At 34.6% G+C, this 27,701-nt stretch overlaps 2 protein-coding genes across 3 annotated transcripts; one reads left to right on the top strand and one right to left on the bottom strand.

Annotated features, from left to right (window-relative positions):
• The first annotated feature begins 379 nt into the window (after nt 1-379).
• On the top strand, nt 380-14,375 carry LOC112707544 (beta-glucosidase 42). The gene is made up of 13 exons (XM_025759306.3): nt 380-693; nt 1,866-1,932; nt 2,023-2,081; nt 2,638-2,713; nt 5,341-5,415; nt 5,493-5,580; nt 8,799-9,024; nt 9,319-9,434; nt 10,070-10,284; nt 10,373-10,407; nt 10,523-10,622; nt 11,181-11,289; nt 13,792-14,375. Exons 1-13 carry the CDS (start codon nt 565-567, stop codon nt 13,985-13,987), a joined length of 1,491 nt encoding a protein of 496 aa, XP_025615091.1. The 5' UTR covers nt 380-564; the 3' UTR covers nt 13,988-14,375.
• Nucleotides 14,376-16,851: 2,476 nt separating this feature from the next.
• On the bottom strand, nt 16,852-22,249 carry LOC112705380 (putative disease resistance RPP13-like protein 1). 2 transcript variants are annotated; one of them, XM_072201322.1, is made up of 2 exons: nt 18,313-22,249; nt 16,852-18,168 (listed from the first exon to the last, which is right to left on the bottom strand). In XM_072201322.1, exon 1 carries the CDS (start codon nt 22,104-22,106, stop codon nt 18,357-18,359), a length of 3,750 nt encoding a protein of 1,249 aa, XP_072057423.1. In that variant the 5' UTR covers nt 22,107-22,249; the 3' UTR covers nt 16,852-18,168; nt 18,313-18,356. The 2 variants fall into 2 exon arrangements, with proteins under 2 accessions (XP_072057423.1, XP_072057424.1); XM_072201323.1 differs by lacking the exon at nt 16,852-18,168 and having other exon boundaries at nt 18,262-21,699; nt 21,774-22,196.
• Between the last annotated feature and the right edge of the window lie 5,452 nt (nt 22,250-27,701).

Raw genomic sequence — 27,701 nt, 5'->3', positions numbered from 1 at the left:
TTAAATTTTATCGGATAAAGATTTTTTTAGAAATAATAAATTATTTTGATTTATTTAAAAAAAATCAAACATAGATTATACCAGCTCAAGCATAGCAGTAGCAGAAGTTAGAAAGAGAGCTGGTTGAGAAAAAAAATTCTCTCATTATTGAAGAAAAGAAAAAAAATTGGGAAATTAATGCTGTAAAGAAAATATTAACAATTTTTTTTTTTTGTGTGTCTATAAATAATAAATAAAGCTGAGGTTAAAATGCCACCAATTTAAAATTGTAGAATCCTGAATCCATATTCCCGTCCCGTCTATTTGTACACCAATATATATTATATATATTATTTTATTATATAAATATAAATATAAATATAAAGGAAAAACTCATCTACAGTTATTTTTATCTTGATAGTTGATTTCAAATCTCAACTTCCGGAAAGAACTTCACCTATAAATACATGTTGGTGCAAAGCCAACGAATATTTTCACCAAACTAATAATAGCGTTGCAAGATTCGAGTCAGCAACTTTTGCTGTGGCAAAAAACGTGCTTTCACCGGAAAACACTACAACTGAGATGGCTAAAGAGGAGGAGTTCCTGAGAGAAAACGGAGGAAATGGGAACGGCGCCGTCAAAGGACGCCAAGTCTCCCGCAGCGACTTCCCTTCTGACTTTGTTTTCGGTGTTGCTACTTCCGCCTATCAGGTTCAATGCACCACGCTAACTAACCTGATCACGTTTTTGTTTCCATAATGTACATGTTTTTCTTGCCTTAGTTTCTTGCCCTTGTTTCTTTTACTGTTTCCTCACTTTGATTTTCCTTCAAATCTATATTGATCTGGGAACTTTTCTGATTTTTTTTTACTGCGAATGATCGGAGTCTTGTACTAGTTGTCAAGTTATTATTATTGTTGTTTGTTTGTTTGTTTACTTTGTTTTTTTATTCAAGAAAAATTAATCGATCTACAAGGATGTGAAATTAGCACTTAAATGCTCCGTTTGCTCATAATTGTGAGAAGAACATCTCCTTGAATGCTCCATAGCCTCCATTTCTTACTTTAGACCCTCACTTTTCATTATTATTTTGCAAATATACCCCTTGTTTGAGAAGAAAATTGTGACGTTATATATACTTATTAACGCATTCATGAAGGGAGTATGAAGTTTTATTTCCAATCTGAATTACTCTTTATTTCAGTTCCCCCCCCCCCCTCCCTTTGAGGCCTTATTAACCGACGTAAGACGAGGCCTAGGTCTTTCTAGAACAAAAGAAAGTGTGGTTCTCTGTCTAAAGATCGGCAAATATGTACACCGATTTTATGATTTAGGGTCATATATTGTTTTGGAACTGTAGAGAATTAGAGATCCACTTACAAATTTTGTAGACTTTGTTTCCCTCAAAAAGATTTATATGAATCAATTTAGTTACTGATTTGTGATATTAATTTAATCTCTAGAACGTAGTTACTTAACTCTATATATTGATAAAAAATAATGCGTGTTGATTTCAATTTTGCTTGAACTAACTATGCTCATTGTCTGATATTGTATCTCTCTTGACATTTGAAATGTTCATGTTCTTCTCTAAACTGTGGATCTTTATGAGTTCTTCCTTCTTTTTGTACTAAAAACCTACAAGGCTGAACTGGTAAACCATTAAAAAAGAGAAAACACTGTTAACTTTTAATCAAGAAATATTGGACCAGGAATTCGTTCAAATATCCCATTATTTATTTAATTATATGATATGAACAGCCTGGACCAGAGTGTTTTGGCAAATTGTTATGATACGTATAATCATATAAATAGTGTTGTATTTAAAGAAAGATGACATAATCTATTTATCTCTCAGTTATACATTTATTACTTGTTTTTAGATTGAAGGTGCTTGCAATGAGGGTGGTAGAGGGCCTAGTATATGGGATGCCTTTTCACACACTGAAGGTAGGGAAAATGGAAAATCTTTAATTATAAGTTTTCTTAAATGGTGCTACTTGATGCTTTATTCGGGGTTTGTCTTTGTTGTTTTGCCAGGAAAAATTCTTGACAAGAGCAATGGTGATGTAGCAGTTGATCATTACCATCGGTATATGGTCAGTGATATAATTTGTATAGATTTGGATCTTCTAAATTTTGGATTTCACTTGAGAAGGTAAAGTGTGATCTCTCACTATTTATTTTATAGGTGAGACCAAGAGAAAATATGAGAGAGAAAACATTTAAGGGTGAAAGATCATACTTTATCCTCTCAAGTGAAAGTCCAAATTTTAGAGGATCCAAAATCAATTTGTATTCATTTTTGAAAAAAAAAAATCCTGAACTTTACTTACTGAAGAGTAAATTAATTTTTGTAAAATAAATAAATTAAAAAGGGATTACATGGGAACTTGTGACATTTTTAGGGACCAAAATCATAGTTAACTGATTTCTCTTCATTTGTATGCTTCTGCTTTTCTTTCCACAACAATAATGTTTATTGAAGCAGTTTCCTCTTGAATTTAAGTACTTCCTTGTGGGATGTCAGATTGAGTCATAATGGAACATGGGTTATAAAAAAATCTGTAATTTTGTTTGTGATTTGTTGTTAGTTGTCCTCCTCCTAATTTTCTTACAGATTTTCTAACATTTTGAATGTAATTATGATAATAGGAAGATATTGATCTTATAGCGAAGTTGGGATTTGGTGCTTATAGATTTTCAATTTCCTGGTCTCGTATTTTCCCTGGTATGTCTTTTTACTTAAGTTTTCCTTGCAAATAATCTTTAAATAAATAATTTTCCATTTCATTTACTACAAATGATAGGTGACATGGGGGGAGGATTACCAAAATGTTTTAAAGGCTGCCTAAATCATATGGCTGGTTGATTTAGGAACACACACCCTAATGCTTAGGATTTAACATCTAAAGCATGAAGTTTGAAAATAACACGTTTATAGGTGGTCCAATATAGTGCATGCCATAAACTGAGAGTGAAACCATTTTGAATTTGAAGGAAAATAAATGAGAGTGGTAGAATATTTTCTGACGTTAATCTTCATTCACTTTTCTCTCCTCTTTTTAGTGATACTGAACAATTCCTAATAGTCTGTGACCTCCATGCTTAAAGAGCTCAAAGCCTTCTTGAGTTATTCCACAAGGTGCTCATTCTTTACCTTTTTATATTTTTCCCTAATAAAATCACACATCTCTCTTCTAATGAACCCACAGCCTCTCTTTTCTCCCATTGCTACATCAGCTTTTAGTTTTGCTTGCACATAATTCCCGTTCTATCATTACATCCATGGGCCTATCAGAATACTAGTGATATTAAGCTCATGAGGCATGCTATGAAATTTTCGGAGAAGGTGATAGAACAGAGCTTGAGCAAGAGAATTGGGTTTTGGTAAATCAATTTGGTTTTATGTGGATAGATCTACTATAGAGCTCTATACTTGTTAAGAAGACTACTTGAGAGGTACTAGAGCAAAAAGAGGGATTTAAATATGGTCTTCAAAGTTCATTGACTCGGAAAAGCCATATATGATAGGCAGTAAGGTCTTATGGAAGTTCTCGGAGAAGAAAAGTGTAAGGGACCAAAGGTAGTCTATAATTGTACAAATTAAGGACTGTAAGGAGTCAAATGGTTTAACAGAGGAATTTTATATTGTTGCAGAATTACATTAAGGGTCATTTCTCACAATAGTCTTAGAGATGCTTATGGAGTATATCTAAGAACCCCGTATCATACCTTCTTTTTCTTACCCAATAATGTAGTTCCTATGGTGAATTGAGGAAATATTTAAATGAGAAGTTAGATTTGTGGAAATGAGGTTTGGAGGTATGTGGACTTATACATAAATCAAAATAAGACGAGGATATTGAGTTTAAGTTCAACGAGCAATGAGAGAACCCAATCGAAGAAGTGAATGTTGGAATAAACATCACCACAAGTCGAGATATAAGTATCTAACTGGGTTGTAAACCATAAGATTCAAGCGGTTTGATCAAAGTGAAAGAGTAATTTGGGCTTCATATGTGATAAAAATGTTCCCTAAAAGCTTAAGGATAAATTTTATTCCACTGACATTAGACTAGTTATTGGGTGACAAAGGGTGGTCAAGAAAAGGATGTTTCGGTGAATGAATTGCTATACTCAAATGGACATAATAAGAAATGAGGTTATTAGAGAAAAAGTTGGAGTAGTATTTATTTTAAGCTTTTAATGGTAAAATTTTTGCCTAAGTAGTTTGGACGGACATGTTGGGAGAAGACTAGAGACCACCTAGTCAGGAGGGTAGATCAGATGGGTGATACCCTAATAATTTGGGGCAAAGACCTAAGAAGACTTTGAATGTGTTGATAAGAAGAGACCTCAGCTTAAATTGGCCAAGTTTTGACATGATTCATGACAAAGTGTAATGGTTCCATTTGATCCATGTAGCCAAAAGACAAGGTTTTGTTGATGTTGTTTTTGCATTTAAATTCAAGAGTAATAGGACAATTAAATCCCTGATAATTTTGTGATAGACTTATAAGTCGCTAAAGAAAAAGGTACCAAGTAAGTCTTTGAGGAAATTTAAGTGATGGACTTATAGTTCCTTGAGGGGAAAAAAGAACTAAGTTATGATAGAATTGCAATGTTGGATGCATTTCGTCCTTCTATCAATCTTCCATTTCATTTTGTCATGGACTTATAAGTAAAACACTGCAATTCTTCATGGACTTGGTTTTTTTTTTATTTTTTTTTTTACCCTCATAGAATTATAAGTCTATCTTAAAGTTTTTTCGAGGACATATTTGGTACTTTTTCAGTTTTTCTCTTAGATACCTACAAGTCTATCCTAAAATTCTTTAGGGATTTACATGCCTTATTACTTCAAATATAATCTACTTCTACTTCTACTATAATGGTAATATGTAAGAAGTTTGGTACAGAACTTTCTTTTCAGAAAATACCCTTCATCATATATAATTCATAAAATATATATTTTGTTATCCTAAAACTTGAATCCCAAAGTTTATTTTTTAGAGTATAACATACCTATCATCTTAACTAATTTCACATTTGTTATTATTACACACAATAAATAAAAAAGTTGGATTGATAGTCATGTTTCATGCCTATTAAGACACTAGCTATAGGTAAAGCCACTAAGAATGCATATTTTATTTTATTTTTTGTATTTTTTATGTTTATGATTAATGAAGAGTATCAAGGTAATATATCACCCATATTGAGTGTCATAAGTTGCAATCTGAGTGTCATATGGATGACTATGGGAATTGGTTTACATAAGTTGAAATCCATGTTTATATTGCATATACATCGTATGATTTAATTAAATGATCACATTTTACTTTTTGGCTGTAGATGGCTTAGGAACCAAAGTCAATGATGAAGGGATAACTTTTTATAACAACGTTATTAATGCTCTTCTTGAAAAAGGTATGGCGTATATAGAGCAACCTTAGCTTTTTGAGTCTTACCTCAATAATATTATATTAAGTTACTCTTTCCAACAGGTATTAAGCCATTTGTAACTTTGTACCATTGGGATCTTCCACTGCATCTTGATGAGTCAATGGGAGGATGGTTAAATAAAAAAATAATGTAAGTATTATACGATGTTGATTTGTTTTCTCATTTTTACATTTTGTTTCTTTCCCAATAGCCTGAGGAAGCACTTATTGGACATGCTTGAGAGTAATAAAGGTTGAGGTAGTACCGTAAGCTATTGAATTAAAAATGTTGAGCTGAAGAGGTTAATTATGGTAATCATATTTGTTTGGTGGCTATTTGAGAAGTAAGAACATAAACAATGGATGTCAGATGCCCATAATGAGCATATTGTGAGAGAATTATGTTTATGAAACATATCTGATCTTATTTGTGCAAGAACTGGAAATTTAGTTTGTCCATGATACTAATATATGCAAGAACAACCACACGAAGTCTTAGTTAAATGGATGCTGCAGACCCTTATTTGTTCTGCATGTTTCTAGAATTTCCATCGAGAAAGTATGATATTTTAAATATTTTGTTAAATTATCAAATATTAAACTAGATGGTATAGAAATACTTTGTGGTATACCTGAAGTCCTTTTTTGCAGACAGTGTTCTTGCTGTATAGAAACATTAAAATTACTATTGCCAAATAGCCATCAAATTTAGGCTCCTGGGCTGATGCAAAAGAAAATACTCTGAGGAGATGTTAAACTAGATGTCATTGTCTAAACAGATTCTATTTATCCTCCATTTTAAAATTTTATATATCATGTGTTTATAAATGTAGTGTTTCGGGTTTTATATGTGTGAAAATGTACCTTTGAAATTTAAGAGTAAATTTTATCAGTGTCATTAAACTAGTTATGTTGTATGGGACAAAATGTTGGGCAACAAAAGGTGAATATGAACATAAGTTTAGGTGACTGAAATGAGGACGCTTAGATGGATAAATGGTCATATGCAGATAGATAAAATAAGGAATGACGATTGAAAAAATGGTATAATCTCATCTAAGGTGGTTTGGACATATCTGGAGAAAGCTGGTAAAACATCCAAAGAGAAGGGTGGATTAGATAGAAGATAAACCAGTGGTTAGAGGTAGAGAAAGACCTAAAGAGATTGTGCACAAAGTGATCAAACAAGGTCTCTGTGTGAATGATCTCACTATAGACATGATACGTATAGGGAGCAATGGTGTTGTTTGATCAATGTTGTTAGCTCTACCTAGTGGGATAAGGCTTTGGTAGTGGTATTGTTGTTATCTATTTTTCTAAATGCTTGCTTCAATTATGTCTCGAGATTTTTTGTAGCTTTATTTGGTGGCCTTGGCTAGTGATAAAAATGCTGTCTATGTTACATGGTTGGTCCCAAGTTCGGATAAAGGAGGAGGGACGTGTTAGGCTCACGACAGCCAACAAAAACTTTGTCGAATCTTTATGACATGAACCAAATACAATATTGCGCTAAAGTTAGGTTGTTGCTAGAAGTAACGCATTGTATGACTCGAGTATAATGTCAAATAAGCAGGGGCTATTGCACTGGTGCTCAGGTGTAGTGCCCACGTTTTCATGAACAAACAAGAGTAAATAAGCTAGATCACAAAGGTAAAGGTAAATGAGATAAGGTTAAAGATGCAACAAGTTGCGGTTTGGGATATGGAATATAGCACACTTACTTACAGGAAAATCTATGGAGTTGGTAGATACCATCATAAGGCACAAAGTGTTTGGTTTGTGTTGTCAGTTTTAATTTTCATTTTCAGTGTTTTCTATTTTCGTGAGTTTGTGAAGAGAAAGTTGGAAAGATGAAAACAATAAAATCTTATTTTTTTGTTTTTAGTTCCAGTTTTTTTTTTCCTTCACAATTTTGAAAACAGAAAACACTGAAAATAAAAACAAAAAATGAAAACGCATACAAAATGCTGCCTTACATTATGTCTCTATAAGAAACGAATTGGGTGAGGGTGAAGGCAAATTAGTTGGATACTTCCTGATTTAAGCTTTGGTATACAAATAAGGTGAAGGATGTGATAAATGTTAAAAGGGTGGGTGATAGATTCATCTCAATAAAACTTGGGATGGAAAGAGAGGCCTTTTATGTGATTGGCGTCTATGCACCCCAAGTAGGTATGGAAGAACATTATAAGACAATTTTGGGAGGATCTAGAAAGTTTAATCTAGGGCATACCATTAGGATATAAGATTTTCTTGGGCAGAGATTTAAATTAAACAAACATGTCGGAAAGGAAGTGGATAGTTATGATGATTTGGGGTTAATAACCTAGAGGATAAACTATCTTAGACTTCTGTTCAACTTTCAATTTTCTTATAGCAAACATTTGCTTTAAGAAGCAAGATGAACATCTTAGTGAGGCAACAAGCTCTCAAATCGATTTCTTTTAAAGGAGAGAAAAATTGTCCCTAGAGAGTGCTTGACCACACAACGTAGGGTACTCCTTTGAGATTTTAAGGTCTAAGAAGATGCTAAACCAATGAGAAAGAACATCTTGGTCCCTATCTTTAAGAATAAGGGGACATGCAAAATTGTAAAAACTATAAAGGAATCAAGCTCACGAGTCATACCATAAAGTTATGGAACAAGGTAATAGAACAGAGATTGAGACAAAAAACACAGGTTTCGGAGAACGTAAAGGTAAATCTTATCACATTGCCATTAGACCCGCTGTGTCATATGGAATGGAGTGATGGGTGGTAAAGGGTGAGTATGAGCACAAGTTTAGTGTGGTCAAGATGAGGATGTTTATATGAATGAGTGGTCATATATGTATGAACAAAATAAGGAAAGATGATACTAGAGAGTAAATTGGAGTAGCATTTATTGTTGAAAATATGGTGGAGTCGCGTCTTAGGTGGTTTGGACATGTGGGGAGAAGACTGACAAAGCATTTGGTTAAAAGGGTGGCTTAGATAGAATATAGACAGGTAGTGAGAGGTAGAGGAAGATCCAAAAGGATAATGAATAAGGTGGTCAAGAGAAAACTATGTTTGAAAGATCTCACTGCATATATGAATGATACATGGTAAAACGCAATAAACATCGTTAACCCATTCCACCTAGTGGGAAAAGACTTTGATGTTATTGTCGTCATCGTCATCTATTGACACCAGCTTCTTTAGGAAGCACCAGCTGCCAATTTTTCGTGTTGGCTCACCTTTTTAAATCTCTTTATTTGGCCTTAGTACCAGTTTCACAAATTAGTCCTTGGTACCCTTATTGAGAAATATTTTAAACATCCTCTTGAGATTTCTTTATCAATATTCTATATTTTTAAATCTTATGTTTCCCTTTCTGGCATATGCCAGAGAATATTTTGCACTCTATGCAGATACTTGCTTTGCAAATTTTGGTGATAGAGTGAAGAACTGGATTACTATTAATGAGCCCCTTCAAACTTCGGTGAATGGGTATGATATGGGAATCTTTGCACCTGGGAGAAGTGAGAATTCACTAGTTGAGCCATATTTGGCAGCACATCATCAAATCTTGGCTCATGCGGCAGCAGTCTCCATATACCGAAGCAAGTACAAGGTGTAAAGCATAGTTACTTTTATGCCAAATTTTAATCTTTAAATTGGGTTGCTTTCGTTTTGTTCATATGGTCTAAGCATATGCTCCCCCCACCCCTCCCCTAGTAGAAAAAAGAAAAGCAAGTTTTCAATATTATCATTAGATTTGCTATTTCCTTAAACTTGGTTTCTGGTGGAGAGGCATTAATTAATCCGTATTGCAAAATATCATTTTTAAATTTTAATCGTTCTTATTTTTTAATCATCTCTGAATTTTATTTAACAATTTACTAAAGGTGGTCAGTTGTCTTTCTAGGATATACAAGGTGGACAAATTGGCCTGGTTGTAGACTGTGAATGGGCAGAGGCTAATTCTGATAAGATTGAAGACAAATCTGCTGCTGCAAGGCGCCTGGATTTTCAGATTGGCTGGTGACTCCCCTTGCGTCCATTCCATATTATTATTTGGATAGGAGCTTAAAAGATTCTTTCTTTAGACTCACAATCTACACAAAGATATGGTTCTTTAATTCTCTAAGTAAATGACACCAAAGTCAATTTAGTAAATGTTATACTGTTGAATAACTTTTTGTTTGTGTAATTTTTTAAAAAACCAACCATCGGATTAGAAGCTTATATGATAGATAATCTCTACAAAATTTTATGTCAATCCAAAAATCATTATCTGTACTTGTTATATAGTTGAAAATTAACATATTTGTTCAACTATACATAAACAAAGGATTTTTCAATTTCATATTGATTGATATCTGATTTCAGTGAAACTTGGTATAGATGATCTTCATTATATGTTATTATGATTCATTGATTTGATCGATAAAAATATACATGTATAAAAAGTTATGAGCGGTGTAACTTTGCTTAAATTGACATTAGTGTCATTTGATCTTTAGAAATGACTTTTATGGGAACTTGAAAGTGAAATAAAATTTATAAATGAACTAACTTAGGCAAATTAGAGTTGGAGGTTTGTATAGGTTCTGCACGTCTAAGTTATGATCTTGATGTGTGCTGCATAATCATGCTAATATATATTTTCAACCCAGGTACCTGGATCCACTATATTATGGTGAGTATCCTAAAGCTATGCGTGAACGACTTGGAGACCAGCTTCCGAAATTCTCAGAAGAAGACAAGAAGTTGCTTCTGAATTCTATGGACTTTATTGGTTTAAATCACTATACAACAAGGTTTATCACTTATGCAACAGACTCCAATGAAGAAAGTCGTTACTACGGGGCACAGGAGATGGAGAGAATCGGTAGTAATTAGAAGTTCAGAACCTTGTATCATTTTTATCTATCATAATTAACGATCCTAGCTGATTGAGCTCTGTTTGTTGTCAACAGTGGAATGGGAAGGTGGCAAGGTCATTGGTGAGAAGGTGTGTATCATCTGTGTGTGTGTTGATTTGTGTGTATGGTTGCACATTTCTGTGTGTGCTTCATGAATATTTATACACATAACCGGATGGAGTTTTATGTTGTGTGTATACACAGGCAGCATCAGAGTGGCTTTATGTTGTTCCTTGGGGTCTTCGCAAGGTTCTCAATTATGTATCACAAAAATATGCTACACCAATTTATATAACGGAGAATGGTATGCAACTTCTTTTTTTTTTTCCTTCATAAAATTGGCTACAAAACGAATAGAAGAAACAACACTCAAGATAAAAATGAGGGGAAAAATTACGCGAAAGGCGTTAAGTTGTATACGCCATATATCCCTTTGTGGATTATTTGGCTGTATAATGGCACTTACAATGCCGGAAAAGCATTAACGGCCATAGGATATTGACAGTTTAGATTATCATGAGTTTAATCATATGGGATTATGGGTTCTAGTTTAACAAGTTTAGCTCAAAGGCTATGGAAAATGCTGTACTCAAAATATAACCAAATATAATTCTAGTTTCACTTTTAGGAATGAATGAAAAATTAATCAAAGGTAATTGGATAGTTGATACTTGATAGTCCGCTAGTTTGAATTAGCTTTATACAACATCACTGAAGGTAGTGGTCTATTGTGTATATAGGCCAGTTTCCACCTTCAGCTGCAATACTTTTCACTGTTTTCCGCATTTAAGCTGCAATAGATGTATTTGTATGTGTATATATATAATGGTTCTTCATTTCTTAAGCTGGATTTCCATGGCAGGTATGGATGATGAAGATGATGATAAATTGCCACTGCATGAGATGCTAGATGACAAACTAAGAGTTCGCTATTTCAAAGAATACATTGCCGCAGTTGCTGCGGCTATAAAGTAAGTATGACCACCTTTCTATGTGCATATACCATCTGTATGAGTACATTGCCGCAGTTGCTGACGCTATAAAGCAAGTTTACTCACTATTTTTTTATGTGCATATACCATCTGTATGAGTTAATCCTGTTCTTTTCATCAATTACCAAGCTATCTGGTAGTTTGATGCTACCATTTATCTAGGAATTGATGAATACTTGCATGGCAAAGATCTCTTCTTGCGTGTGTTAATGAAACAGAGAGAAATGTACTAGTAGCCTTGCTAAGTGTTGAGAAACTTGACATCTAGGCATACTTTTTGTTTCCCACTTAATGAATGTGGTCACTCCTCTTGCTAACTCCATAGTAGGTTTACAAATATGCATTCTTTCCCAACCGTCACTCTATCTTGTTAGTTTCCCTTCATACTGCACTCTAATAATGTGGGTTCCTAACAAATCTCTTTAATATATATGATGGTTGATAGCATATGTTCTTATTTTACTTGATCTTGGAATGTCATTTCCTTTGATTTCTGATTTTGTTCTTCCTAACTTTTCTCTAGGGATATGATAGCATGTATGATTTGACATTAGTTTTGCATATTTATGCCTTTAGCCCCTAGTTGGTATCATTATTCCTTATTCGTGTGAAACATCAAATTCTAGAAATAGTTGTTTCTGGTATCTGTAAAGTTTTGGATAACGCATCAATTCAATTCCTGAAATTGTAAATGTGCTTCATTTTAGTGACCGAAATATCAAAATTTATTCCTTGTACTTATGTTCTGTAGATGAACAATTAGTCAGCCATTACTGTTTTGCCATGTGGTATGAATAGATGATGATAAACCATGCCACATGGCATGTTGTCGAGTCACTTAACATAACACATTAGCACAACAATGACAGTTGACGATTGATTGGACAAAGATATGACCTATGAAATGTAACTTTAGGACTAAATAATTGATTTTGATATTTGAGATATTAAAATGAAGCATGTTTGCAACTTTAGATACCCAATTGTCTCGTATAGTGTTTGCTCTAATTCTAGAGTAAACCAGCAAATCAATCCTGTAACAATGTGATTGAGGCTGATAGACACTTTGATCCCATGATTAGTGACAATTGGCAGGTTAATGTGACTAGGGCAATAAACCTTATCTCACACAAAGTCATGGTGGACACTTTGGTCCTTGCCTAGGTTCCACCCTGTCCACACCCTTGAACCTCAGCACCACCCTACTCATCCCCTTTCTATGGAAGCAAATGATCAAAGACATGCAACCCTCTCTCTCTCAATTACCATTATAACCATAGTGATATTGTGAAAGGGGATAGGTAAACCCTCACAGTGGCCTCAACATGTCCCCTCCCTAATGGTCCTCTGCCTTGTGTCATGGCCTTGTTGAACTCATCAATCTTCCATTTGAGCTTCCTCTTCCTCCTCCTTGTGACTGATCTGAACCTCTTGAGCACCTCCCTCTGCAGTGTCGTCAAGTCCTTTGGGGCATTGTCACCTGTTGGCAAGACAGAGGATAAAGGAGGGTTTGTGGCAAACGGGCCGAAACCCACCGTATCAGCCCGCGTAACCCGCCAAAAAAGGCGGGCTGGGCTGCAAATTTAAAATAACCAAACTTAAAATCCCGCCTAACTCACACCGCCTAATCTGTGGGCTTTGGCGGGACGGGGCGGACTTCCTCTGCGGGCCTAGGCATTTTTTGTGTTAAGGCCCTTTTTTTACAAATTTTTGTGATGGTATTAATTTACAAGAGGATGAAGATAATAATTGAAGATGTTCTAAGTTATAGGATTATGTTTTATGTTTGATTGATTATAAACTTAAAGATGTCTAATTATATGTTTTAGACAATGTTTGTTTTGCTTTGGACAATATTGGTTTTATTATTTTGTTTCAAAAAATTTAGTTTATGATTATGTTTATTAATATTTATAATTATAAAGACTTTAATATTTGTGGATTTAAAAATTATAATTTTTTTATGTTTTTATAAATTATAAATTTATTGAAATGATTGTGAAATTATATATATTGATTAATATTTAATAGTTTATATATAAAAAAAAAGAAACTTTGCAAGGGAGGAATTCAGGACCATTTCACTAGGCGGAGCGGGGTAGGCCAGCCCACCAGATGGCAGGCTTTTGGTGGGGAAGGCTTCCCCTGTTTGCCACCCCTAGGTGGTTATGGTAGGCAGCAGAGCAGGAGAGAAAAAGCAGAGGGAACGAGGTTTTGGATTATGAGGAAAATAGGGGAAAAATATATAACTAGAAATAAAATTTTGACCAACTATTGATTGCCAAAGAATAAAATTGAAACATTTAGAAATTAAAACTAGAATATTTTCTTTTTTGAAAAAAATAGTGTAAAATTGAAATTAACTGTAAACTTTGGCAGCAAAATGCATACTTATCCCCTTATGAACTAAGGAAGAATCACTTGAAGAATGACTAGTTAAACTGACATTATTTTACTGCCTATCATCATTTGAATGCACAGGGATGGAGTAGATGTTAGAGGATACTTTGCATGGTCATTGCTAGACAACTTTGAATGGGCTCAAGGGTATACCAAACGCTTTGGATTGGTCTATGTCGATTATAAGAATGGCCTCACTAGGCATCCAAAGTCTTCTGCATATTGGTTTTCACGGTTTCTGAAAGCTGACAACGACAAAAAGGGAAAGGAAGAGTAGTTGATTTCCATCATGAACGAATGAATAATTATAAGAAAAGAAAGCTTCCATCTTATCCTTATGTGGAAGCTTTACAGTAACATTTCTCTACTAAGTTCTGGATGCATCAAATTATTTGTGTACCGGAGTTGCCTAAAACAGAAAAACTGTTCGTTAAATACTTATCCTGGTTTGAAGTATAGTTGTTTGCATTTTTCTACCCTTCATGTTTTCGCGGCTTCCTTTACTGTGGGAGAAGTCTATTTCCGCTTTTGGTTTGTATCTTGGTCTAATTGTAGAAGTTAATGGCTGGTTTCAAATTTCCAGAGTGTAATTCTTGTCGCAATTTAAAGTTATTTTGTCAACCGTGTTGGAACAAAGAAGAAATACATCTAAGCTTATTGAAAAACTTCGCGGAGGAATAGTGCATACAAAAAATTTTATCAAATAAAAGAATTCACACATGATCGAAAATGAAGTCTCATTTCCTGAGTTTAGTATCTATTTATATCATATAAAAATTGACACTAACTTATTATAGAATTAGACTAAGACTTGCATATTATATGGAGAGCTAAATTAATTATACTATATAGTATACATTTAAAGGTGTTATATTATTTGAGAATTAATTAGATAATATATAAATTAATGATATTAAATTTGAAAATTTGTTTGTAAAAAATATTTGCAATTTATACATAATTCAATATAATTATTCAAATAAAAGGAAAATATACAATAACAAAATCTTGTGAACTTGGCATTTTTCTTTTTTGATTTGTGCATTTTTTTATATCTTTATATAATATAATTTTGTTGATATATTTTAACATATCAATTCTAGAAAAATAATTAAAGAGTTAGGAAAGATTAGTTAAGATTAAAAATATAAAAAATATAGCATAAAATTATAAATAAATTTATTAGTCATGGTATATTAGAATGTATACTTAAAGCTGAATGTGCTTACTGCTTATTAGACAATTCATTTGAAAGATTATGAAATAGAATAATAATAGCAAGAGAGAGTCGTTAAAAATATTTTTTTAAGTAGACCAATTAATATATACTTAAAATATTTGATTGAAAATTATTATTATAGTCTTAATGTAGACATTAATTGCATTTAACTATTATTTTTTAATATAATTGAGCAATGATAGGTATTAAATTTAATTGATTAGGAAGATTAAAATATAGCATTATATAAAAATTTATTTATTTGTTATATTATAAAATTGTAAAATTATCATCTATGCAAAATTAATAACGTGGCATAATCACAAAACATAAGCTTATTTTATAATAGGTTTTATATAAACTTTTATATGCTGAAAGTAAATAAATAGATGAGCTATGCCATATTGCTTCTTGTAGGTGTACCATGTCAATAATTTTATATAGATGACAATTTCACAATTTTACGGTATAAAAAATGGATAAAAAATAATTAAAGTTGTACATAAAAATGATATGTCATTTATCATTAACAGTTATAAAATTTAAATTAATTTTGGTATGACACTAAATAGACCCAACAAAACTTTAATCCCTATAACCAATTAAATTTAATACATATTATTACTCAATTAAACTAAAAAATAATTGCTAAATGTAATTAACATATATCTTAAAACTGTTACCTAGATTATTTTTTTTTATTTGTATTTTTTTTATATAGTAGGAGTACATAGTATATAAGGGGTTTATAACCCCTTATATACTATGTACTCCTTATGTACTCATTTGAGTTATAACCCCTTATATACTATGTACTCCTTATGTACTCCTACTATATAAAAAAAATACAAATAAAAAAAATAATCTAGGTAACAAAAACTGTAATAATAACGATTTTCAGTTACAAATATTCAAAAATATATACTATTTACTCTACTTAAATATGTTCGATAACATTTTTTCTATTATTTGTGTGTTTTCATTCTCAATCAGTCTTCCTCAACTTAAAAAACCCTCAAAATTACACCATAGCACACTCTTCTCTAGATAAATAAATAAATAAATAGTTTGTTTCTCTATTAGTGTGATTTGTTGATGAGAGATATTCATATTTGCTTAGAATTTGATTATATTACATAGAAAACACACGTAAATTAACATTTGAGAAAATTTCTAACTTCACAAAATTCTAAATATAATTATAATTAATCGTCAAATAAATATTTTATACAAACAAATTTTTAAATTTAATATTAATTTATACAAAAATACTATTTATACACTAAAATTAGCTACCAATTTATTTATATAAAAATATGTGTGGTTTAATTTATTTTTAATGTGTATTTATATTTCAAGTATTTTATACTAATAGCTGATTTTAATAACTGATTTTTTTGTGACTGGTTTTAATATACACGTAATATTAGTCGTAATTTATATATTATTTGATTAATCTCTAAATAATATAGAACTTTTAAATTTATATACTATATAATGAGCAAATCACTTAATTAAGCCAAGGAAAAAAAATTTACACAAATTAACCAAATCAAAAACTGGTTCATAAATAAACTTTTGTCATATTTAATTTCAATCTGGGCAACGAATTCGGTATACAGCTTATCATAGTGCACCGAAACGCCAAAAATCTGTTTGGCGCACCGATCAGGCAGGAAAGGCCAAAATAAAAATATTCATTTTAGTGGAGTCTTTTTTGCTATTACTTAAAAAATAGAGGAATTATTTACTAATTTTTTAAATGAATATATTTAGTTTAATTGTTAAAATTAGTTGGACCATTAATTATTATTACCGCTGCTCCCTCATCCTCCTGGTTCTCTTCCTCTCCTTCCTCCGCCATAGCAAGCTGTCCCTTCTATTATCTCCACCGCTAACAACAACTCAAACCTTTCCTTCAGTTTTCTGTTTTTAGAATCTTCTAAGCTTCTTCTGTTTCCCAACTAACTGAGTAGCAAGCTATGGAAACGAGTCCCGGCCGTACGATTAAGCTCCTCTGCAACTACAGCGGCAAGATCCTCTCATGTGCTACCGACGTCGAGCTCCATTACATCGGTGGCCACCCCAGAGTCTTCACCGTGGACCGTTCCATTTGCTTCTCAGATTCGTTTTTTAAGAGGGGGATGTTTTCATATATTTTTTATCTTTAATCTTTTTATTTTATTCACTTTAATCACGGTGTCCCTTCCATCATTAACTTACAACCTCCTCGTCGGTCATCCATGTCTTTCGACTTCTTCCACCCTTACTTTTCATGTTTAACTTCCAAAAACTAATACCAAATCTCCCTCCCTCACCACCACTACCACAGTATTCTTCTCCCTCTTATCATTGTCACCGCCACTTCTCTCTTCTTCCTCGTTCTCTTCCTCCGCCGTCGTAAGCACACCACCTCTTCTATTATCTTCACTGCCAGCGACGACAACAAACCTCTCCACCACCTCTCCTACTCACTTTTTTGTCTCGCCACCAACTACTTCTCCTCTCCATTTGGCCATGGCGGCTTCGACACCGTCTTCTCTGGCGCCCTCCCATGGCGGTTTTGGCACCGTCTTCTCCGACACGCTCCCTCCTCCACATCTGGCAAGAACTCCTACTGCAGTGGCGCGTGTATACTCGCCAATAGCGTCGTTTTCCGGTCCTAGCTTTTCTCCGACAACCACGCCGGAGTCCTCAAGCTCATCTCCGACTAGATGGTTGATGCCGAGGTGCGTGGCAGAGATTAGGAGATGAGTGAGGCTGTTAAAGGTTTGTGAGAATAGTTCTTGCCGCGAATGAGATGTTGGAGAGTGTTAAGGAAGCATTAAGGAATAGACGATTTGGCTTTGCTGTTGAAGGAGTTGAAGGTGGCACTTAATATAATAGAAAATGTTTAACTCTAATTAATTTAATCTTACATATTCTTAATTTTTTGATATAGTATATTTCTGATATAACAACAATAACCATAAAAAAAATATTTTTAAAGTAACCCACTCACACAAAAACTGCAAAAAGCCAAAAAGTATTAAATAATCAATTATATATCAAACTATATTTAATGGCTTCCTATTGAAAATGCGCACCAATAAGTCAAATAAACTTTTTGACATTTTGGTGCTCAAAAGAGGCCGGCTTACCGAATCGTGTCCTTCAATCCGGTACCCATTGATCTAAAATTGTTGTACCATTAGATGCAACTTAGTTGAAACTCCTTTATACGAGACCATTGCCTGATTCTGTGAGTAAGCGATTTTCCAAACAACAAGAACATACAATTCTAATACTTAGTCTCTTTGAACATGGAACAAAGTAACAGAGGCATTAACAGATAAAGAATAATGAACACTTGTCATATTATTGAAGTGAATTGAAGCCCTTACCTTTCTACTTTTCAGTAATCTTTTCTTCCTTTCCATTTGACATCTTATATTATAACATCTTCATTTATTCTTATGGTAGGTATGTGAGAAATCTTAGAGAAATGTGTTTTTCTCCTATTATTGTACCTTGCTTCTAGAAGAGGACAATCCTGAATCCTCAATAATAAAAGAGAGGAAGGTAACCTGTCTTCAGGCAAGGACTCAATCTTTGAACACCTTAGGATGTGAAGCTCTTGAAGAATGGTGAGATGCTGAAATGCATTTGAATTTTCTTCCAGGAATGATTGAACAAGATCATCACCTCCAATTCCAAGCTTCAAAAGAGAACTGAGCCACTGGAAACCATACTCAGCTATAGCCACAGGTGATAGACTTTTGCAAAAGCCTATGAACACGGATCGTAGCTTCGGCGGCAAACCACCTTGAGGAAATGACACAAGTTGTGGAACATTAGAGATATCTAAATCTTGAAGAGCATAGAGAATGTTCATCCGTTCCGGTAGTGAGTTTAGCTTTCCACAATTAATGACCTTGAATTCCATTAGGTTGGGAGTGGACAATCCACCTTGAGGAAATGATTCCAGATTAGGACAGTTGCTTATTCTCAATATTTGAAGATTTGACAAATTTTGTGCATAACTGTCAACACTTGACAAAGAAATTGATATGAGATTGGGGCAGCCCCAAATATGAAGATATTTGAGTACAGGGAGAGATCCAAATGGAAAGCAACTGAGAGAGTGACAACTATCCCAAATCATCAAATTCTCAAGTGAACTGTAATTCCTACAGGCTTCATCAGGTAGGAATTCCAAATTCTTGCATTCTGATAGCATTAGTGTTCGCAAAGACGGCATGCTTTCGGTTGGGAAAGAGGTAAAAGATGGAACTTTGGTAAGATACAAGTCACTGAGACAATGGCTGCTAAGAACCATTCTGGGAAGAGATGTCAGCCTATCACTCCTTTCGATCTTCATGTAGGACAGCGAGCACTGCGAATCTGTCTCAAGGATTGGCAAAAGATGTTGACCCCCATCAATGATAGTCAAGCTTTTAGTTGATGCAATCCAATGTAGAGTAGATGCTTCCAATTGATCACAGTATGATATGTTAACATCAGTCAAACTAGAAGGAAGATGGCGCGGTAAATGACCCTTCAGCTTAGGACAATTGTACAAACGTAGATGCTTAAGAGATGGAAAAGGGAACTCTAAGCCTTCTATACTGAACACATGCCATTCCTCCCAGTCTAGCATTTCCTCAAATGATAAGATCTCAAGGGATGGAAATGGTTGAAAAGGAGAGGAAGAACTAGAAGTACCATAAAACTCAGGACCAATAATCTTTATCGTTTTCATCCTTGTAACATAAAGTTCCTTGAGAGAAGGCAGTTGTCCAAGTGGTGGGAGAAATAAGCAATAGTTGCAGCCACTAATAGACAAGAACACAATATTCGAAAATGAAGAATTTGCAAACCAACTTGGGAATTTGGTTCCATTGTAGGATTCTATGATGAACTTCTTTATGTTTCTTGATGGCTGCAGATGCTCAAGGACCTCAGTTTCAGTTCCTAAACCTTGATCAGCTTGCTTGCTCCAATCTAACACCAACTCCTCGATGAACTCTTTGTTCTTCAAGTTTGCTTCAAGTGCATCTATTGTTTGATCCACATTGCACAGTTCCATGATTGATAGTTTTCCCTGCAGTTTCGGGAAGCATCGCATATCTTTAAGCTTTAGTCCATCACATTGTTTGTCAACAACAAAAGTACTCAGGGTTTGGAGGTGTTGTAAGGTTGTTATCTGTCTTGACATCTTCAACTTGGTGCCAGTGATATCGAGATGACGCAACTTAACCAAGTTTCCTATGTCTGCAGGCAATTCACTGAGGTTCTGACAGTATAACAATCTCAATGTTTGAAGATTATAAAGCTTAAATATTGCACTAGACAGCCTTTTGATTGGGGTAAAAGAGAGGTCCAAGAACCTCAAGTGTAACAAATTACCTATTGAATTAGGCAATTCATTGATGTTATCATAGTTCGCCAACGATAGCACTCGCAGGCGCCTTTGTCTGAGCAGGAAATCATGTGTGATCCTTTTGGTCAGGTAATGCTTCCAGTACCACCATAAAGTTGGATCATCAGTCAACGGCATTGGGAGGAATGTCCGCAAGCATTTTGCTCTATAACAACTTTCAAACTTGGTCGAAGAGTCATACTTACCTCTGGAATAGGAAAAGTGCCGGACGCTTTCTGTTATTTCAGAGCCCTCAAACCTGTTACAACTCTTTCCTGACACAACTGTGGCCAAGTCATTGATTAGGTCATGCATTACATAACACTCTCCCTCTTGTTGGATTATTGATCTTGACAATAGCTCATCAAAATATTGATTACCCATTTCTTCCATTGATTTCTCCTGGCCTTGTTGGAGCAAACCCTCTGCCATCCAAAGTAGTACTACGTGTTTCTTATTCAAAGGATACCCTTTTAGGAAAATTGAACAATAAGCAAAACACCTTTTTAAACAGGCAGGGAGATAGATATAGCTTAACCAAAGAGCAGGTAGGATATCATCGTTTAGTAGCTCCCAAATGTTACTATTTAAAATATTGGTCCATTCATTCTCATCCACTTTGGACCTCAAAATGCCTCCTAATGTCTTTGCAGCTATAGGTAAGCCACCACACTTGTCTGCAATCTTTCTGCCAATCACTTCCAACCTGGGTTGTCTTCTAGGATCAGTGTTTTCGAATGAATGCTTGGACAGCAGTGACCAACAATCTTCATGGGACAATGGTTCTAAATGGTAAATTGGGAATGTGTGTGTCATTTTAGCAACATCTCTTTGGCGAGTTGTGATGATGATCCTACTCCCTTGTTTTCCCTCACTAAAAGGCGCTCGCAAGTGATCCCACTCCACATATTTATTGTTCCAAAGATCATCCAACACAAACAAGAACTTTTTCCCCTTAACCATTTGCCTCAATTCAATTTGGAGGAAATCTAGATTATCGCCTTCAAAATGCCTACAAGCCAGGGACTCCAGAAGGGCTTTTGTTACCACAGTAGCATCAAATACTTGAGAAACAGATGTCCATGCTTTCAGATCAAAATTCTCTTCAACTCTAGGATCATTGTACAAAAGCTGTGCAAGGGTGGTTTTGCCAACACCAGCCATGCCAAAAATTGTAATCACCCCTGTTCTGTTATTGTTGCCGTTTGCATCATTTGTTAACAGAAAACTCATCAATTTTTCCTTATCACCATCTCTACCAACTACACCCAACTCATTTGCCACAGAACTTGTTGGTGCTCTAACCAACACCCTCATGCTAACAAGTTGCAAGCCAAGACCATTTTTCTGTGCAGCAAATAGTCGAAGCCTTCGGCACAAGGCCTCTAAGTTTGAGTTCATATCCATGTGAAACCGAAAACCAGAACAAAGAAATCTCCTTACCTTGCCGGCAACAGATTGATGTGGATGCTGATCCTCCAAATTGTGCCTTAATGCCACAGTGTTGACTTCATCTAACAAGTCCTCTGCTTCATGCACTGCATCTTTTAGCCTCTGAAGCCATTCTTTGACTGAAGGGTTAGTAATCTGCTTCTGTTCTGCATCATTGAGGACTGCCTGAAGAGTCAACAACGTAGTTTCCAACTCATCCAATATTGATTCATTCAGATTCCATGTCTTCCTGAAGAAGTCTTGGAACTGCACTGAGGTTATTGTCTCCAATAAAGTCTGCACGGAAGCAGATAGAAATGATCCTGCTACTAAAGCTTCAGCCATATTCTTTCTAAAACTGAGAGAGGGAGAGAGAGATCTTGCAATTGAGGAGAGATCCTCTGCAGTTCAGCTTCAGTAGCATACAAAGTCAACGTTTAACAGCTGAGTCTCTACCATAGATAGAGTAGATACCCCGATAATGTTGTCAATCCATTGCAAGGCAAATAATTAATTAACGAAATTTTTTTTTCATAAAATACAAAATTCTTAATTTACACTTGATTAAAATTATTTATCAAAACTACTATATGTAATATGTATATAATATGTTGTGTAACTCATTTTTAATGTGTATTTTATATTCCAACGTATATTTTATACTAATAATTAATTTTAATAGTTAATTTTAGTATACAGGTTAATTGCAAGGCAATTTACTTATTTAAAACTTTTGGAAAAAAAACGTTACCAGATTATAATTTTTCAAAGCATCAGACACAAATGCAACTTTCTCAACTATATGTAAACTACGATACCCTATCGCGATTTACATTGAAATGGTGCAAGTGCATAAAAATTGTGGTTTATGGGTTAATTGGTTCTGAAGAAACCGTGGCACCCTGTAGCGGTTTCTTCAAAGTTGGTGTAACAATAAAATTCGCTTGAGGTTGTAGCGGATTATTCATTTGAAGATTTTGAAAGTGAGATAGAGAGAGAAAATAGTGAGAAGGTAGAGAGAAAAAGTTGAGTTTAGTTTGAGTTTCTCGGAGCAATCTCTTCAAGTGAAGTCATAATGGATAAAGGGCACTTGTACCGACTCAACGGCGTTGCTCACGTTGTCGGTGACATCAATGAAAAGGTAAATTTTTTTCTTTCGTTTGGATATTTATGTAGTTTTCAGGGTACATTAATTAGGAAACATAACCTTAGTTTAGTTTAGAGTGTAAAAATTAAAATTAAAATTTTAAAATTTTAAAATAAAGGTAGAGAATTTGAAATTAGGTATTAAAAAATTAAGATCGGATAGGATTTATGGCTTGTTGTTAGTTTTTGAAATTTTAAACTTAAATTTTTGAAGGTTTGAAGTTTACAATTTGAAATTTAAGATTTAAACTTTAAGTAAATAATATAAGGTTTATTAATCCGTAGTTGAAATTTAAGATGTAAATCTTAAACTTTAAATTTTAGAACCTCATACTTATTGATGCTAAAATTGGACATTCGTTAGTTGTTATAGTCTTCGTATGTTTGTTGTATAGTTTCATATAAATGATGATACCTGTTTCACATTTTGAACAGAATTTATAATAATAGTGATTATAACATCCTTGCCATGAAGCTAGTCTATGTTCGAGGCCGGTTCAGGCACGTGCTGAACGCCACCGAACTGTGACAACACCCTATCCACCTAGTGCCACTCAATGACAGCGAAGTAAATCATGCTAGTACATGCGCGCCATAACCGAGTGTGCTCCTCGACTAGAATCTTTGGATGAACAACGGCAAGCACGTCGAGCACAACATACGGCTCCCAAACAATCTGCAAATGTTTACAGAATGCTCCATTAATACATTAAATACTAAACATGTAGGCAAACAAAAAGCGAAACTTGAAAAAAAAACACAAACAACTTACATCTCGATCACCTAAGCGGTCTAATGCAAGGCGACACTGGATAACTTTTTCCTCCTTGTGGTCGGATGTCGGTAAATATGTGGCTCACCTGAACGAAGACAACGTTATATGAATATATAAACTAGGAAAAACTTAGTTAATAACTAGAACCGCAAAACTAAAACTGAAAGTCTAAGTGTCCATATATCGATAACTGGAAGCCAACGGAAAAGAAAAGTCGTTGAATCTCCGCGGCCTGAGACTAGAGAATCGCCAGAAAATCCAAGACTGTAGTAGCTGGAAGGGGACTGCCAAGTTCGTCACATTTCCGTTGGCAACCCAACACATGCATCGATATAGCCATGCCAACGATGCCGAACCCTAACTATAACTGCCCATCTCGTCAAGCCTTGCCACAAAGGGCAACCACCATATATGAACCCGATTTTCACTCTTGTCACCCAATAACTGAATAGATAGCAGCATCATAATGTAAACCCGTGCATATATGCGTACAGCGTCCTTAGTAGCATCCTCTGGCAGCACCCTGAATCTGTCATGGAATCAGGTGAAGTGAACTGTAAACTACTTTACCTTATTCGGCGAGGGAATCTCGCCAAATAGTTCCTGAAACCACTCCTAAGCAGGTCTGTCATCATCCATCAGCTTTTCGAAATCTGTAAGGCATCCGAGTACAACCGTACCATTCACGGGCAACTTCAGCTGCTATGCAACATCCTGCAGCGTGATGGTGTACTCCCGGAATGGCATATAAAAAGTGTGCATCTCAAGACGCCACCTCTCAATGAATGCACTGACTAGGGGCTCATCCAACTAGAACCACCTTGTGCTGAGCCTTGCCAGGTGGTACAAATAGGGTATGATCCTGTCATGTAGAGACATGTTCTGTTGCCTTCAGACATTATAAATACACCTACTTGACTATAGTATGTGAGAGAAATAACCAAACCAAATAAAGTTTCATCATTAACAAGTTTAACCCATAGATTATAAATAGAAACAAACATTACAAGTATCCTATCTATCCAATCTTAACTAACATTTTAGATATACTTCAGAATTACATATTTTTCAAACTAATTTTACTATGTTGGCAAAACAAAATTACTAAACTTCTACATATCAGTTTGAAACGCTTCTAAATGTATCACACAACAAGTGATAAATGTCCAACTTTTAAATCCATAAGTCCTACGATAATAAATTTAAAATAATAAAACTTAAATATAAGACTCAACTCTTTAATTTAAAATAATCAAATACTAAACTTATAATTTTAAAAACTAAATCTTAAATTTAAAAAACTAAACTACAAAACTTATAATTTTAAGGGTTAAATACTTTTTTCGTCCCTAAGGTCTGAGGCCAAAATCAAAATCGTCTCTAACCTTTTTTTGTTATTAAAATCATCCTCAATGTTACAAAATGTTATAAAATCAAGTTACCCTTAATAATTAATATAAATTATTGAGTTAAGAAATTAACTAAATTAATTAGTGATGACAAATATTATTTTTGGGCAAAATAAATAATTAGTGTTGATTATTGATAATTGCATATTACTAATTATTTATTAAATGTTGCAGGCCAAAATTCAATTTAATAGCCCAAATAGAATGAAAATAAAATAGCAAGGATGGTGGGCTGATAACAAAAAAATAGAAGCCCAAAGAAAAACAAAGAAAAGAAGTCAGATGAGACAAACGGGTTGCATGAAACAAATCCGATACAAGCCCGTTACCAAAAAATTCCTCCAATTTGATCTCACATCACAAGCAACGTTCAATTCTGTGTGTTGGTCAGAAACTCAGAAAAGTGAGAAAGAGAGAGAGAGCTTCTTCCCTAAGCTAATCACCAAAGAAGCAAGAAAGAGAGAGATTAAGCTTGAAAGGCAGATGTCAAATCAGCAAGTTCAAACCAAATCAAGCTTAAGAAAAGATTAAAGGTAAACCATTTCCTTATTCATGCATCACACTTTCTTCTCTTCTTCTTCAACACTCTGCCACTCCATTTTGCGTGATATGGAAAAGAGAATTTCTATTCTTTACTGCTGTACATCAACGACTGAGAATATGTCTTGGAGACCAAGTTGTGTTTCAATGGTCAAGATCTGGGTTTACCATTGAAGAAATCACTCTCTGCTGATAATGTGACTTTCGGTCAAGATAGAGAAGTCAAAAGCAAAGTCCCTATTTTGATGATTAATAGGAATAAGTGAACGGTTGGGTTGGTGAAGCTCAAGATTCAAGAAGTTGACCTAGGAAGAGCAACCAAGCAACATGCAAGGAGATAAAAGAATATTTTTCTTCATTCAGAACCAAGGAGAGAAAACCAGAGTTTAGTGAGTTGTATTCTGTAAAAAAGTTCTTCTACTTGGATAATGCTTTCTTTCAAAGAAGCATTCGGCCAATATTGAAGAACTGAATTTGAGGTTTGCAAATCTGGTTTTGCATATAGCAAAGAGGCTGTTGATGAAGTCAATCTCCTTCATGTTTTACAGATTGTAATGTACTTTTCTATGTTTATCTTTTTGTAATCTCTTTTGAGTAAAGGCATAGTGAGAGAGCTCAAGTAAAAGTCATGAGTTGAAAAAGGATGAGTGATACACTTGAGAGAAAAGCCTAGAATTATTTTCAGATTTCTTTAGGTATGTCTATGTCTTGTATCTTGTACCTGTAAGGTATCCCTTTCTTAGTTGGGTTAGCACTAAGAGTGAATAGTTAGGTATTAGCATAGCCAATGTCAAGTTAGGTTAGAACTTGAGTGTGAAAGAATTGGGTCAATCCTGTAGAATTGGTGTATGTAATACTTTTAACTATAGTAAAAATTCTTCCATTGTTGTGGAGGAGACTGGACGTAGGTTGCATAGCACAAGGCAACTAAACCAGGATATATGCTGGTGTTAACTTTTCTCTTCTCTACTGTGTTTTATTTTCTGATATTCATGAGACAAAATAAATTGTCTCATAAATTTTTGCTGCTGAGTACAAACAGAATCAGAACTAAAAGTTTGTTTAAAGGGTCATAACTACAACTTAAAAGGAAGGCATAGATTCAACCCCTCATTCTCTAAGCCTACCACAACCTTCATAAATAATAAAAATAATATTAAAAAATAAAACACCTCCCCCCCCCACCTACACCCCACTCCCGTATCTTTTCCCTTTCTTCTCTCCCCATCCCCTTCCTCATACCCCCCAACCTGCACCCCCACTCTCGTATCTTTTCCCTTTCTTCTCTCTCCATCCCCTTCCTTATACCCTTATCTTCGAAACTCCCAAACCCCAATCCCAACCCCAATTCTTCTTATCTCCCCTTCTGCTGTCCTACTATCTCCGTCCTTACCTCCTTCTCCACCTTATTCTTCCTCTCCATCACTAATCTCAACCCTTCCTCCATTGGCGTTGGCCTCACCTTCCTCAGCCACCCACCAAATGACAACCATGTCGGCATCGACCTCAACGGCGTCGTTTCAGCTTTGGCCACCGATTTGGATTTCTTACTCCAGTGGTTTCAGCTCTGGCTGCCGCCATCACGTCGTTCTCCATCACCGTCGTTTCTTTCTTCAACCACAGCTGCGACAGCACTAGTAGCAGTAGCTTTCCACACGTCGTTCCTCCTATTTTTCTCAACTGCGACAGCAATGGATGGCAGCAACACCACCCCTCTTTTGAGTTCTCTGTTTCTATCTTCGTTCTTCCATTCTTTTTATTTTTTTTAATTTTTTAAGAACATAAAAATCATCTCTTTTTTTTAATTTTTTTTATTTCTGTTGTTGCTGATTTTGGATCTGAAATTGTTATTGATGATTATTAAATTATTATTTAATCTGAATTTTTTGTTGATTTATTTTGTGGATGTTGCTGTTGATTTATTTTGGGACTGTTGTTGTTACTGAAAGAAAAGTGTCGGGAGTAATGAGCGGGTGATAATAATTTAGAATGATGAACGGGTAATAGCGATAAAGAAGGTGTGTTGGTTATGATGGCAGTGGTCATGGTTATGGTAGCAGTGGTGATGGT

Source organism: Arachis hypogaea, chromosome 8 (assembly GCF_003086295.3).
Source record: "Arachis hypogaea cultivar Tifrunner chromosome 8, arahy.Tifrunner.gnm2.J5K5, whole genome shotgun sequence".
In the NCBI taxonomy this organism is placed as follows: domain Eukaryota; kingdom Viridiplantae; phylum Streptophyta; class Magnoliopsida; order Fabales; family Fabaceae; genus Arachis; species Arachis hypogaea.
This window is presented reverse-complemented; position numbering and strand designations above follow the sequence as displayed.